A 16,217-nucleotide genomic window follows, 5' to 3' on the forward strand; every position below is an offset into this window, starting at 1 on the left:
ACTCTAACCATGTGGGTTCTGTCCTTGAGCCAGTTTGTAACCCATCTAGTGACATAGAGGTTTATATTTAAGCTGGTGAGCTTATCTATAATGCCCGAGTGGGGTATTGTATCGAAGGCTTTTGCGAGGTCCAGGTAGGCTGTGTGGACCACCTTCCCCTCATCAATGGCCTTGGTGACTGTTTCAAAGAAATCAACCAGGTTTAAGAGGCAGGATCTGCCCTTAACAAAGCCAAACTGGGTAGGATCCAGTGTCTGTAGGTCCCCAATATCTTTATTTATGAGGTCCATGATGATCCTTTCCATAGCTTTGCAGACCAAGCTAGTCAGGCTTATGGGGCGATAGTTTCCAGTATCCGTTGAGGCATCACCTTTGTGGAGAGGGACCACTGTTGCTGTATGCCACTGTTTGGGTACATATCCTGTAGTAAGGCTGAGATTGAACAGTAGTTTTATGTTTGGGTTTAGCTCTTCTTGGAGTTCATGTAGGATGCAGCCCGGGACACCGTCTGGTCCCATTGATGCTGTGTTTTTTGCTTTGGAGAGGGCGGCTCTTACCTGAGCATCTGTGATGTCAGGGGGCAGCACTCTGCTGGGATAGATGTTAGCCCTTTTGGTGGGGAGGGGGGAGAGAAGTTTGCGCTGAACCTGTCAGCTAGGATGTTGGCAATGTCTGTGGGTTCGGTGTATTTTTTGTCATTTTGGACTAATTCTGAGCATATCTGGGAATTCCCACCCAGGTTCCTAACATAACTAAAGAAAGCCTTGTGATTATCCTTAGTGTCCCTTGCAATTTTTCTCTCGAAGCTGGCCTTAGACGATTTTATGAGTGCCCGTAGTTTTTTGCTAATACTGATCAGAGATGCCTTCCCTTTTTGGGATTTTGCTGTATCATTCAGTAGCTTCCTCCTTCTATTGTATAGTTTGTTTGTGATAGTAATGATTAAAACTATCCCTGATGTTCCTCCTTTGTTCTGCAATTATTTTTGGCTTTATCTAGAATTGTTGTGCTCAGAGGTTAGGAGTATGGTAGGGGTTATGAGAATGTTGCACAGTGTCAAATGTTTGTTTAGTATTTTTGGTCTGTTTCTTGTAAAAAAAAATGTTGGTTCAAGCAATGCACGCTACTGCAAAATCTGATTCATAAGCCAAGTGTTTTAAATCCCTAATGTTGCATCTTTGTCTTGTTTTTTTATTTATTTATTTTTGCTTTATCCAGAATTACTATGCTAAGAGGTTGGTGGTGGGGGTATGATCATTGAGAAAGTTGTGGGACTCTTTGCTTGATATTTGTGGTCTGTCCCTCAAAACAATTTGGTTTTCTAGCAAAACTTTGAGGATTGAAACAAAGTAATACACCAAATTATGGGAAAACCCATTCAGTCATTTTTATGAGCATTTTAAAGGTTTTCCCTGACATTTAGCTTTTGTCCTATGCTTTTATGCTTTGGCCAGAGTTCTTGTGCTGAAGGGTAGGGGGTGGGGGCTGTGAGAACATAGAATGTACAGAAACTATTGTAATGCACGCTAATGGAAAACTTGTTATATCATCTTTATAAGTTTAAAACAATGTTTAAAACAAAATGCTTAAAACTATCACTAACGTTATATCTCTGCTCTGCAATTAATTTTAGCCTTATCTAGAATTATTCTACTATAACATTGGGAAGTAGGGGTTGTGAGAATTTCGCAGAATGTACTGATGTTTTAATTCATTCTAATGCATACCCTAATATTCTAGTACCATTCTACGTTTATAATAGCAATGTTTAAAGCCATCTCTGATGTTATGCCTTTGTTCTTAGATTATTCTTGGCTTTGTCTAGAAATGTGCTGAGACAATAGGCAGGGGTAGGGGCAGTGAGAATGATGCCCAATGTTGATTTGTTTGCCTGACATTGTTGGTCTGTTACCCAAAAGAAATGTGGGCTCATGCAATGCATGCTGTTGTAAAATCTGTTCTAACATCTTTCTTAGTTCAAATCCAAAAAGAAACGCTGGCAGGAATCACAGAAAGAAACTTTAATGCACGAAATAAAATCCACAGAATAAATCCAATACACACTCTGAAGCAGACTATAACAGAGCTGTAATTAAGCACAAGTAAGCGCTTTCATCTCCAAGGGAGATTTCTTCAGACTAATGGTTATAACACACTGCTTCTCTTAAATACTCTTCTCAATTACTGAGCGGCATTCTTAGTTCACAAGCCCAGTGGTTTAAAGCCCTAATCTTATGTCTTATGTGCTGAGAGGTTGGTGGTAGAAGGTATGGGCTTTGAGACTGTTTCAGACTGTTTTCTTGATATTTGTAGTCTGTCCCTTAAAACAATTTGGTTTTCTAGCAAATTTTGAGGATTGAAGTAAAAGGAATGGGGTGTAGACACACCCTACATACTCTTAGGTAGGACCCCAACATGAAACTTGCTGGGGCCACTAAAATGCTAGCACCAGCCCTGCTTATCTGATGCCCATCCTTTGTGTGTCTATTGTTTAGGCTCTCAACATTTACAAGAGGATTGTACTGTCTACAAATATTTCAATCCAAGGGCCTTAGCAGATAGGAAAAATAAATCGATATTAAAAGGTTTGCTTCCAACCTCATTTGGAGAGGCTTAATCCCCCCCCCAAACAAAAATTAAGGGGACCTTGGCTAAGTCTCCAAAACCATCTACTTCTTCCACTCCTTCTTTGGAGCCGTCAAAGAAAAAATCTAAACTGGATCTGAAATCTGCTCAGGTCCTCTCCCCTTTGGATCTGATGAGAAAATCTTCAGATCCAAGCTCTTCAGATTTTACCAAGGACTTGATATTCTCCAAAGTTGGATCCAGTTCCTTCTAAGGTTCCTTCTCCCTTCCTTGAGAGACACCATTCAAAGTCACCATCCCTTGCCTCATCTTGTTCTTCCAGGAGTCTAACAGAGGAAGATGTGGATAGGATGATGAGGAAGTTCCTCAGGGAGCAGATTCAGATATGGGTTCTCCCAACTCCTACCCCCTCGGGTCAGGGAGCCTCTTACACCGCCATTGTCTATGCCTTCTCTGATCCCACCAGTTGTTTGAGTCCCTGGATCCAAACCTTTTGAGTCCATCATGCTCTGATTCAAAGATACTTTTACCTCCAGATATAACCTTTCTGTCAAGAAAGTTGTAGTGATTCATTCTATTTTCTATAAGACAGCAAACAAGAGCTGAGGTTTGTTAGGAGTTGGTGTATTATAGATAGGGGAGGAGCTCAAGAGTTTTTGGTGGCCCCGAGCTTTAGTAATGGCCGAGTCAGATCGAAGGGTTGGATCCAAACCCAACGGTGGAGGAAGAATGAAAATAGACAACACAGATGGAAAGTTATGGTAAGTACATAACTTTTTTATGTGCAATGCAGCATCTGTCTTAGTTTCTTTTCCCTTAACTCAAATAGGTTGGAGGGTCTGATGATAATTTGGAGGGGCTGCAGTTTCAAGGTGACCCACTAGGATTTGCTCCCCACCCTTTCTATGTGTATATTTGGACCATATACACTCCACCTGGTTAAAACGGATATATCTAAGCCCAAGACTTTAGCATACACTGGAACCACTGACTTCTCTTTTTTTTCCATATGAAACCTGAAACCTGTTGTGATGATTTAGACTGCCTATCATATGTTTCTTTATACCGTACATAGTGCTACATATCTCCTTCTTGTAAAATGTTGGCCTGTTGGCCAGATAGAGGTCACCCTGTCTACCTATCTCTTTAGCTAAGGAGACATTCTGGTCTGTCAAGCAAATTCTAATGTCCTTGGGCAAAGTAATGAGTGCTTGCTTCCTTACCATAAGGTCAACAAACCTTTCAAAAGCATTAAGTTGGTATCTGTTCACTAACCTGTGAAAATACTTGCTCATTTCTGCTGTGAAGTCACTAACAGTGTTTTCTGCTTTTTTTCTATATCCTTCTGGCATAAGCTTAATATTTTCAGAAGAATATTCTTAACTTTCAAGTAGTCAAAACTATCAGAATCAGGAATTTTACTGCATGCAGAATGTTGCCCTTAAACAGAGGAGTTAAAACCTCTCCCATTGCCCCTGGTCAGTTTGGTGCTGATTATACACATGTTCAAATCCCTTAATAACACTATCCAAGTCATCCCTGTCTTTGTGCTGAGGAAACAGTTTATACTGACCTTGGCTTCCAGGGCTGGGATTTCACTCCTCCTTCACATGTGCACCTAATGAAGACTGAATGTCTCATCCTTGTATTATTTTTGCTTTTCTCTTTCTTCTCTCTCTCCCTCTCAGTCTCTGTCTCTCTCTCCCCTTTTCTTTATCTCTGGCCTTTCTCTCTCATCTCTCTCCCTCTATACTAACAAACTGGCATCAGTCTATCACACTACCTACTGTCTTCTCATAAAATAAACCAACAGTAATATGTTTATTTGGTAGCCATGGCTAAAACAGTCATTCTGAAAAAACAAATGGTAGCATTTAACAAGTCACCAAGACTTTACGCATACCCTTATATTAGAAAGTAAACAACTAGCCACATCATTTTGAAACTAAGTAATAAAATTATTTGATTGAAGTAAATCAAATAAACAATGAACTTTTGTAAGCTTAAAACACAGCAGCAAAATACTTGCATAGGAGAATATAAAATAAAGGATTTATCCAAAACCGAGAGAGAGTTATGGCATTTAGAGTAAACACTGTAAGCTGTTAGATACTGATACTAGGTGATAACTAATAGATGTACTGTACTCTGTCTACCTTTGACATTTACCTGTCATAGAGGACCCACAGGCAGTAGATTTCAGGTATGACCTCTCAGCCCAAGAGTTCCACAGTGCATACCGCATAAGGAAAAGTCTAACTGACGCTGGTCAACAGTTGCTCTCTGAACTTAAGAGCCTCAAGTGCTCTATTTCCTGTTGGTGTAGATTTTGAATGTTGGTTTTAAATGTGTGCAGTTTCCAGTTTGAAGGCCTGTTGCATCTCTACTTAAAAGACAATTGGAGGTTCTTATACAGTTTTTTATACTCTGTGCATGCTGACACATTCACTGGAAGTAGCAATCACAGACATCATTCATACAGCTTTTATATTTTTTTCTGAAAAAAAAAACATAATTGCATTTAAATTTAGCTTAGTACAGCTTTTCCTACATTTCACATTTAATTACATCCTTACTAAAAGAAAAATAAGATTTCATATATGCCATCACAGCTATGTTCTAAGGTATGTTGTTAAGGCATCCCTTTTTTATGTAAATATATTTATATGGCTCCATTTTATTGCTTTTAACAGCTAAAGCTGGTCCTGGCAAATGTGTTACTTCATTAGATTTGAACAGTATTCTCTTAATCTAAGATTTATGTTTAGTACTTTTAGTGACATATCATTTTTACTGCTTCTTACAAAATGTTGTTATATTATTACAGAATTTTCATTCCTCTGAAGGTGCTTTTTCTCTTGCTTCCCAGTATAATTAAAGGTTTATAGGTTTTTACTAGACTAACTACCTCGAGGTGCCTTTTTAAGCCTAGACATGCTTCTCAAATATATCAGACACATTTTGATACCCGAGGGCTATTTTTAAGGGTTATATGTAGGCTTGGGCATGAGTGGTCAAGCATTTACAAGCTGCCACTGTCTAAGAGAGACATAGACACCAGACCAGGGGTAAAGTTCCTATTCCCCTTCCACTGGTCCAAGTTACACTTGAATTGAGTTAGGGAAGAACTATGCTTTACATGTATGGGAATCCAGTTTCAGAGAAGGGGTAGTCTCTGAAACACATAACTGTCCGTCCAGCATGTCCTGTTTATGTTGCAGATGAGTTTAGGCCCCTAGCTTAGGGAATTCTAATGCTATTTGTTTTGTAGATGTGTAAAAGGTCCATCAGAGTAGGATCAGAGGATGTTTTGTATACCAGGCTTAGATTGCCTCTCAGCATTCTATAGGTGAGCAAGTACAGGAATTTTGATGAGGTCTGTGTAATATGTTTTTAATGCCCTGTATTCTTTTTGTGAGGACCCTCTGTGGACACTCCAGTTGTTACATTTGCCTGGTCAGGTACAACCGAAGGGAGAGCTGTAATCAATAATTGGTGTGATAAGGGCTAAGTACAATGAAACAATGGTATCCTTGGACCTAGTTTCCATACTCTTGTTTATAAGATGGGCAACATAGAATGATTTCCTTATCATAAACACATGATGGTCAAAGGCCAGATTACTTTTTACATTTATTCCCTAATCCCTGTCCACTGGGTCTACTCTTATGAGTGTATCATCAATGTGGTAGTTTCAAGAGGTAGTTGCCTTCCCAGAGGATACTATTATACATTTCTTGGTACAGAGTTTTTGACCATGGTTCTGGCACCAGTTATTGGAATGTGTCGGGCCTTCTTGGAGGGTATTTGTGCTTTTGGGGGATTCTATGACTGTGCCTAGTTTGCAGTCATCTGTAGACTTAATTAGACAGAGGCCCTAGTTGTTAGCCTTGAATGAGAAAAAGAAGCAGCCCCCAGCACCAAGCCTTGAGGAACTCTGCTAGTGACTGGTCCTTTTGTAGAGGTAGACACCCATATCCTAACATCTTGGGTCTTATCTTTGAGCCAGCTGGCTAACTAATGGGTAACTTTGGGATTTGTACTTAATTTTGTGAGTTTGTTTACAATGCCCAAGTCTGTATTTTGTCAAATGCTTTGGCCAGGTCAAGGTAGGCAGTATGCATCATTTTGCCCTTGTCCATTGCATTGAAGTCCACCGGGTTCAGAAGGCATGACCTGCCCTTGACAAAAGAAAACTAGGTTAAATCCAGTGTCTGAAGGTTTCCTGTGTCATTATTTATGATTTCCATGATAATTCTTTCCATGGTTTTGCATATGAGACTAGTCAGACTTATGGTTACCCAGGTCAGTAGATGGCTCGCCCTTGTGCAGAGGGATGACTGTTGCAGTCCTCCATTCTCTTGACATGAAGCCTGTCTGGAGGCTATGATATGTCTGTTCTAAAATGTTTTACAGCCTCTTGGCTGATACTAATACTGCAGTATTTTGTTTGGTATTTTAGTTACAGTACTTGGTGTGCTAAGTTACTTTCATTCTGCAGCTCCTTTTGTTATACCAAATGTTAAGCATTTAAGGCATTGACCATAAAGTGTTCTAATTTTAAATCTCAAAACTTTTTCTACACATTTTTCAAAATATATTTACTTTATTTGGAAGTGTGAATATGCTTATGCACATTTAATGTCAACACACTGAATGGAATAGCATACCGTCACACACATAAAATGGAAAATGTGCATGCTACAGCCACCCATCAATTCTGGGAGTTTTATTTTGGCTCAAAATTGAAAAAAACATGCAAAAATGTGGCAAATTTAAGGGAGTTTTATACCTACCTGGGTCAGAGCAGCATACCCAGTGCAAGATCTACATTAGAATTCCAAAAAGAATAAGCCACTCATTTTGCAATTTCTGGCCAAGATGAGACAACAGTAAGGTGATTACAACCCAAGTCTTATTATTTATTGTTACAGTCACCATTCTTTAATATCTGCTGTTATAGTAAGCATACTTACGCACAAACTTTACTTTCCAACAGATGTGAAGGCAAGTAGTTGGTGCCAGTTTAGGTTCAACTTCCAGATATGCCAGATTATCTTAAATGTTTACTGGTAAAGGCTTGCCTTTTTTACATTAGGGATTTCTATCCTGTCTTGTCAGTTTGGCTTCCATAGGATCCTATTTTGACCTACAATGAAAATGTTCTTTGAGTGACTGTTTCACCTTAATTCCCCCCAAAAACTTTTCATCCTAATTATTACCTAAAGATTGGAACATAATATCTGCATTACAAAAGTTGTCTGTTCCCCTTTGAGACAGGTTTTTCATTCCTCCTTAAACCTCTAATCTTCAAAAAACAAGTATTGCAGTTAGTATATTAGCTAAAAATTATGCCAGACTTAGAACCTCATCTATATTTAAAATGTTATGGGTCCTTTGCAAGAACCAAGATAATAACTCCCTGACAGCAAGCTAAATGAATCAGACTTTCTCAGAAAAAAATTAAAAAGCAAGACTGACAAAACTTGGGGTGGCATTAGTTGTAAAACAGTTGATACAGGGGTCAAGCCCCCTGCAAACTTTTTACTGCCACACATGCATACAATATATAAATCAATACAGATAGAGATAGATATATATATAAACTCCTTAGTCACAGAACTGCATGGGAAAGAGAAGTACCTGGCTAAGGTGAAACAAAAATGGTTCACGTAACACATAACTGCAATCTCTCACCAAAGCCAATTACTATAAACATATTCCATAACTTTTAAATTTGGGGATTTGTAATTGGAACCTGCATTGTTGCAGTTAACATTCATCAAGTACTAGATCTCCTGAAGCTTACAAAGTGTTCCCCCAAAGGTAATGTCATGATACCTATAAATCCTATGAATCCTACTTTTATGCCCAAAAGACCAACACCAGAAGACCGACGACACAGATGATCGACAAGGTGAAATCCCGACAGCTGAAACATCAACATGGGCAACTTATGAGCATGACTCGGTAAGTGTGCGATAGTGAGGGATTTAGGGTTAGGGTGCGGATCAGGTAAGTGTGCGATAGTGAGGGATTTAGGGTTAGGGTGTGGGAAAGGTGAGTGTGCGGTAGTGTCAGACTTAGGGTTAGGGTGCGGGAAAGGTAAGTGTGCGGTAGTGTCGGACTTAGGGTTAGGGTACAGGTAGGGTAAGTGTGCAGTAGTGTCAGACATTAGGGTTAGGGTTTGGGTTAAGGTTAGTGCATATATAGTTGTGTGTAATGTGTAGTTTACGTTTTGTGTGTCGGTGTTATGGTGTTTGGTTTTGTGAGTTTTTGGTATTGTGTGTTGTGTTGGTCTTTTGGTGTCGGTGTTTTGGGTGTCGGCTTTGTGGTGTGTCAGTGTAGTGTAGGGGATCCATATATATATATATATATATATATATATATATATATATATATATATATATATATATATATATATATATATATATTTATATATATATATATATATATATATATATATTTTCAACTCAGGGATCATAGCACCTTGGAGTAAGGGGAAAACCGCTGTTACACTACCCTGTCAGAGTTCATTGAGATTTGACTGCTCTGAAAAACCACAATTCTTACACGCAACTTTCATATCGGTTACCTTACTAAATCTTGTAAGCAAAGAAAGGAACTGATTCAGTTTCATACATTTATCACTTGTCTTATGGGTACACTGGTTGTAGTTTCACCTCCAGTAATATAGTTCTGGTATGTACTGGTTTTGAATATCTAGGGAGTTGGCCATGAGGCAGAGATTAAGTATTCCAGACACTTTTCTTCCTTCTGGTAAGAGGGTGCTGTTGTTACTGGCTCAGAATATAAGATCTTTTGGTGACCCACATCATGAAGTGTATGGTTAGGCATGACAGGAAAAACATTAGGACAAAGTTGTCTTTGACATACCCTCCCACAGAAAAGCAGGAAGAAGGACCTCTGAGGCCAGCCATCCACTAGCCAAATACCCACCCTACAAACCTTTGCAGTGAAGCCTAAAATATGTCTTATCCAAACCCCATCTCTGTTAAACAACACACCACACGTTGGAGCACTGTGTAAGCCTACAAAATATAAATTGCTATAATAAGCAGGACTAACGTGGGTCTGGAACTTCACCACACTTTTTATGCTGGGTAATAACAGAAGAGGGTATCATGATGACAGCTTGTTTACGGCATGTAGGTAAGGCTGTCTTTTAAGAGTGAGTTGTAGCAGAAAGGCTATAGAGCACCTATATGACAAACATCAAAAATAAGTAATCTCCATGGTATCCCCAAAGTCTCAAACAACCCACTAAATAAGTATAGTGGGTCCAAAAGCAAAACAGTGTAAGAAACTTCTCTGTGTGGAAGATTTTCAGTCCATATATCTCTAGTTAATCACTGTATTAATCAGATCAGACAATAGTCAAAAAAATAATAAAAAATTACTAAGTGTTCAAATGTAATCCAAGCAAGGCAGGCAGTCTGTTTCCAGTCGATTTTCAACTAGAAACAGACTGCCTGCCATGCTTGGATTACTTTTGAATACTTAGTAATTCTGTACAATATTTCAAATTATTTATTTATTTATTTTTTACTATTATCTGATCTGATTAATATACAGTGATTAACTAGAGATATGTGGACTGAAAATCTTCCACACAGAGAAGTTTCTTACACTGTTTTATATGACAAACATCAATACAAATGCTGTTTGAAACAAAACACAGCCAGATCAAAAAGGTATTCACATAATCTGAAAAACATTGCATCCCTGAACTTAATATAATGAACTCCAAAATCACTTCACTTAGGGTTGAAAGATTTGTCTGCAGAGGGAAAACTTTACTTTGACTAATCGCACCATTTGAAATTGATACATTAGTTTTGGTGTTATATGTTACATCACTCCTACTCCTTGAAAACAAAAAACAAAGATTTTATTTATTTATTTGCCCTTTTGTGACCACATTAGTCCCACTGTGCTAGTAGCCTGTTTTCAGGAATGACCCAAGGTGCTGTTTATACTACTAAGGGAAATGTGGCCAGGGCATTGGAGAACTTCCCTGTACTCTTTTTAATAGGTGCAGTGAAATATTTTACATCTGTATGAGGTACCACCAACTCCAGCAGATGGGACGTCGGTTTAATGTCTCATCTGAAGGATGACAGACTCAGGAGTGCAAAAACTCTGTTATACTGCACTACAGTGTCAGCAATCCAAATATCTAGTGTGAGAATAGAACCAGCAATGTGTGCTACATGTTGCACCACTGACACTAACATAAATACAGTTTGAGTGTTTACTTTAAAACATATAAATGTGATAAATTTATTTCAGAGCTATTTACTGCTGTCATTAATCTCAGAGAGCATATTTTCTGGAGACTTTTTACACCAACACTTTCTGTTTTTACTTCTTACGTTTGTGGCCAACAGTGGCTTAAGAGCTTTAGCGTACAAATATTCTGAACTATCACATGTTTTTGCACTTTCAGATTTGTCATGGGATCCTTATTTTGTTGTTATTATTTAACCTGCTGTTTTCACAGCTGATGTTGAGACTGCTATACAATTTGAAGTAAATTCCTTACAGTTCCTCTGCCTTTGACACTGTTAACTAAAATGTATGTTTTGTCAAAATGTTATTTTAAGTAGTAGACATGTAATTATAAGTACTTCTGGCTCTTTGATCTAGTCTCTTAGAAATTATTACACTTTATGTTTTCCATAGATTAATGCACATATTAACAGCATAAATTTTATCATTTTAGGAATTCATCATTGAGAAGAAAAATATTGAACAAATGGCTGCTTTGTCTGAAGACTGTAGATCTCCACTGTCAAGTGCTATAGAATTAACAACAAACAAAGAAATCGGAACGACTCAACTAAAGTCAAAAAGCAGGAGTTCGTTAGGAAGCACTGGCAAGACACAAACTCTTCAGAACATCAGGTCGAAATCAGCAAGTCTGAAAGCTTAGCTCCATTCAGTTCACAGCTAATCAAGGTTGCTCTGCCTTATTCTTCTGAAGGGAATGGATCATGTTGACCAAAGCCCCTAGATGTTTCCCTTTCAAATGCTTGTAACAGAGCTGGATGTATGTATTTTAATTGTAATAAGTCAGCATTTTCATACTTAATAAACTTTTCATTCTAAATCATTATTAGACACTCTACCAGTTAAATATGATACATGTATGTCTTAAATGAAATCTGATCATTTGTACTATGCTGTTGTGGGTGATTCATGTAAATAAAGTAATGCGTAATTCCAATGTCCTTTAAAACAAACTTTTTGAACAAGAATGTGAACACTAATTCAAAATGTTTTAAAAATGTTTTGCTGGGGGTGGTTTTCTCTCTATACCCCCAAACAGTGGCGTAATTCCAATGTCCTTTAAAACTAACTTTATAAGCAAGAATGTGAACACTCATTTAAAAATGTTTTTAAAATGTTTTGTTGGGGGTGGTATTTTCTCCACACCCCCAAACAGTGGCATTCACCTCCTTTACTCCTTATGTATTATTTCAACTCTGAGAACACTGCATCTCTGAATAAGGGAATTCCCTCCTCCCACAGTGACCTCTTAGTGCAGCAGTCAGTTCCACATTGTCACAGTGATGTTTACCATAAAGTGCAAACCCTGAAGCAGATTGTCTGTATTACCTCCTGCTAGGAGTATGAGCTTTACAGTTATGACACAGCATTTACATTTACATTATACTTGTACCACGTAGCTTAAATATCTAGCCTTCAGCATTGCCATTCATTAAATAAATCATATAAGTGGTACTGTGGTAATTATTTTCCGAGAGGGTCAATATAACAGTAAGTCATACCATTTGGGATTACCCACCTCTGTTTCTCAAGATCCAATCAGGTTTTTTATAGCAGTGGCTACTGTACAATCCTACTGCTGAAGAAGTCACAATGGCAAACAGATGAAGTATGAGACAAATGGAATATTAACATTTTGATATCTTTACAGCAGATGCTGCAGGAGAACAGACACTCATGTCCTAAAGTTATGTTCTACATGCATGTTTAGTCAGAAAAGCTATAAACTATATTCTTAATTAATAACTTCTGTAGTAGCTTTACCCAGAACCTTAGAAATGCATCTGTTTTCTCTAGTATGTCATGTAATTACTCACAGTTCAGTCATATACAGGGGCTTTTTGCATATCATCAAAACACTATTTACTGCTTTTTGCTTTCTTGAATGATCCTCAGTTTTATATACATATATACATCACTTTATCTTCTTGCTTCCATAATTGGTTTTGTAAATCTAGAAATTTGTACAAATTCTTGTTGTGGTTCAACTCTAATGCTATATAATTTCATTACAAATAAATTGGTGTCTCTATTACAGAGCTGGATCATGTTTTTAGAACTGGATATTTGTTCATGAGAACTCTTACGATTTCTTGCCAGACCCAGTTTCCTTTTTTACACAGTTTCAGATATTTTCTAATAGTAAAGTCATTCACAACTTGTGAACTCTTTATTCTTAGAGACAATGGTGTGCTCATCAAACTCCTGTACTACTAGCTAGCTCCTGTAGCAGAGAAGGATTAAAACCCTGACTACTGCTCAGGTAAGCCAAATTCACTTAACAGCTGGGGCATCTGACCTAGCTCACCAAGGTGGATAGCCATGAGTGATTACTGCTGGTTTGACCATCCTGGGGAGGGAGGTGACTATAACTTGTCGATATGGTGTCACCTAGTGAGAGCACTAGATACTGTACCCATGCAGCATGTGTGCAGGAAAATGTATTGCTACTGTGTGTAGCAGAGTGACCATGTGGAGATGTTTACCCTGTGGTAGGCAGCATGCAACAGAGTTTAGAAAGATGCAGCAAAGAAGGGGTTTACCCCACTAAGGGGGATTAGCTGCTGTGCAGCACCAGCAATCTGTTCACTGCCTAATACCTACTTCTCTTTATTAGTGAATGAATTGGGTGATTGTGCTACCTGGTCAGGATCAAATGGGATGTATGCTTCTCTCCAGACCTGCAGATGATTACTCCATAGAATTAACGGGAAGATTGTCACCTTACTGAATGAATGGGCTAATAGAGCTACCCAGGGCAGAAATGCATTTATTATTTATTTTACATTTGTTAACTGAGAAAGTCCACTGGACACAGGTCCTTTTTTGGTTTACTATGGTATATTCGAAAGGGGATGGGTCGAACATTTGCAACATCAAAAAATAATGTTGTATTTCAAAACAGTGGAAGATTGGAATGTCAAAAATGGGAAACACGGAAATGTGTATTCGACATTTTTGACATTCCCATCTTCCACCCATGTTATTCACCTTACCTCTACTATTTATGCCCCCCTGTGCCCCCCACACCCCCTGCATATTAAATATATGAACACCAAGATCACACTACAGTGAGGAAATGGCCGGTGGATCTAGCCTGAAGTAGTACAGGAACATAGCCAAGAAGTATTGAAGTGAGTTTTTATAGATCTCTTAAACTACAGTAAGGAAGAGACAGTAGATATGTGGGTAGGTAGAGAGTTCCAAATTTTAGACATGAAATTAGAGAAGAGGGATTCCCCTGCTGCATTACTGCTTTAGTTACTTCAAGAAGGAATTTATTACTGGACTGGAGACTGCTGTTACTAGAGTAGGGATGAAGTAGGTTTTGTAGTACAGGAGTTTTCTCTGGTTGATACAGAATTTTATGAGCTACAGTAAGTTGATTATAATGTAAGAGTTGGGGAAATTCTATCCAGTTGAGCTGCTTTAAAGCTGTGTAGTGGTGTAATCTATATGAGGAGTCTGAGGCGAACCTGGCTATTTTCTTATAGTAGGAGTCTAGTTTAGCTAAGTCAGTCTTCCTGGGGTTGGTAAGAACAGAAATAAATGGCATGTAGGCTTCTCTCCAGGCCAATAGATACTCAGCTGTCACCCCACAGACTGAATAGGATGATTGCTGTGGAATGAATGACTGACTGGGTGCAGGTAGAGGCATCATCAGACTGGTTCTGTGGAAGGGAAAAATCCCCCATCTTCAACTTGATTCCTTAAATTGAATTCATGCCTGACAGTCTTGCATAGATGTCGTAAGTTCCTGTTATATAACTGTGAATCAGACTCTTGCATGTTGTAAGATCTTGGTTACGGTTCATTACCTAGAATAACTGATTCTGTTTTACTTTTGTGCACATTATTTGGGTACTTGTACTCTGCCCTTGTCTCCTTTCTTTAAACTAGAAAAAAATTTGGCAGTTTAATCATAATAATAATTTATATATGGTCTGATTTCTTTTCAGCAACAAATCACATCACATTATCTCAATCCTCAAGTACTAGCAACAAAGTAGCTATACGCAGTTTACTTCTTGGGTTTTTACACATTGTAAATTGCACTGGCAGCAGTCCTATTCCTTGTAATGGCATATTTCTTTACTCTAGCATGGGCAGCTAAGTAATCTCCCTCTTCAGCGCTGTTACACAAGGTTCTTCACAGTTTGGATACTCATCTCTGCTTGATGCTTTAGGGATACCATGGGCAGGAAGAGACATGCTTATACTCCCGTTCTCTAGCAAACTTTTTAAACAATTGACTGATGAGCTAAGGACCATTGTCATAAGTATCACTTTTATTACACAGTATCTGTAAGGACACTATACCTGTATGCTTTTCAGAAAATTAATCACATTTGTTCTCAGCTTCATTACTTCTAGAAACTTCAGCTAATCCAAAAAGATTATATGTCATCTCTGAAATGAAACTAATCATTTCTCAGCCTATTTGAAAACAATTCTATTATATCAAGTGACAGTATTTTACTTAAGTATTCTGAATGTGGTACTTATTACAAAATCCAGAGACCTGTGCAAGGCTATCTGCTGTTACCTTCTTGGTTAATGTATCGCGTCACACGCTTTCTATACTTCACATTTCTCAGAAGCATTTTATTGGTTTTCTGTAACATAGATTATCAGCTGATTGGGTATTATGACTTTGCCTGATGTCAGCATGAGACCTTGAATGTAACTAATCTTATCTCTGTAAGGATCGTACTTTATTATATTTGTATACACTGCTGATAACTGATGTCACCATCCTCCCTTAGTGGATTCTTTAAGCAGTTGCATTCTGTGCCCTCCTCTGTCTGCCTCTTGAACTCTTTCTCTTGTGATAAATGTAACTGTGAAATATCCAAATTACCACTTAGCAGATATCCCTTTAGGTAGGGTCTACCCTGTCTACTTGCAGCGAGCATTTGATTGCGTGGCTTACACTAGATTTTAAAGTCATACTTTGCAGGATAAGCAGTACTGACTATAATTTAGGAGTTGTGTTGTGCAGCAGCCTTATGAAAATAGTTTATTGTTTTATTTATCTTTTGTTGGCTGGGTTAGTCCCTCTAAGCTAGCTGCCTGTTTTCTGGGTAGATCTGTGGTGATATTTATACTGCTAGGTGAAATTTGGCCAAAGCGTCGGATAACTTTCTGTACTCTTTGGAGCTGCTAGATGGTGACAGAGGGCTCCTACAGTAGCAAGAAAGAGGCCTAAGGGAAGAAGCAGCACAGAGGAGGAGAGAAAAGCTATGGAGAGTTTGGAAGTGGAAAGTGAGACTTTGGAGAAAACTTTACTCAATATGAAGCTTCAGAATGTCAACAAA

The 16,217-nt window shown here is 38.3% G+C and overlaps 1 protein-coding gene across 3 annotated transcripts in view; it reads left to right on the plus strand.

The window, feature by feature from the left end:
* Positions 1-12,955, plus strand: part of CCDC197 (coiled-coil domain containing 197) — a 580,999-nt gene extending 568,044 nt beyond the window's left edge. For all 3 annotated transcript variants that reach the window (XM_044074581.1, XM_044074582.1, XM_044074583.1), the window contains one exon: positions 11,333-12,955. In XM_044074581.1, the coding sequence (XP_043930516.1) occupies positions 11,333-11,542 (210 nt within the window). In that variant the 3' untranslated portion in view covers positions 11,543-12,955. The remainder of the gene's footprint in view (positions 1-11,332) is intronic.
* Positions 12,956-16,217: the final 3,262 nt, after the last annotated feature.

Source organism: Protopterus annectens, chromosome 6.part0 (genome assembly GCF_019279795.1).
Source record: "Protopterus annectens isolate FY-2018-M chromosome 6.part0, PAN1.0, whole genome shotgun sequence".
Lineage (NCBI taxonomy): Eukaryota > Metazoa > Chordata > Ceratodontiformes > Protopteridae > Protopterus > Protopterus annectens.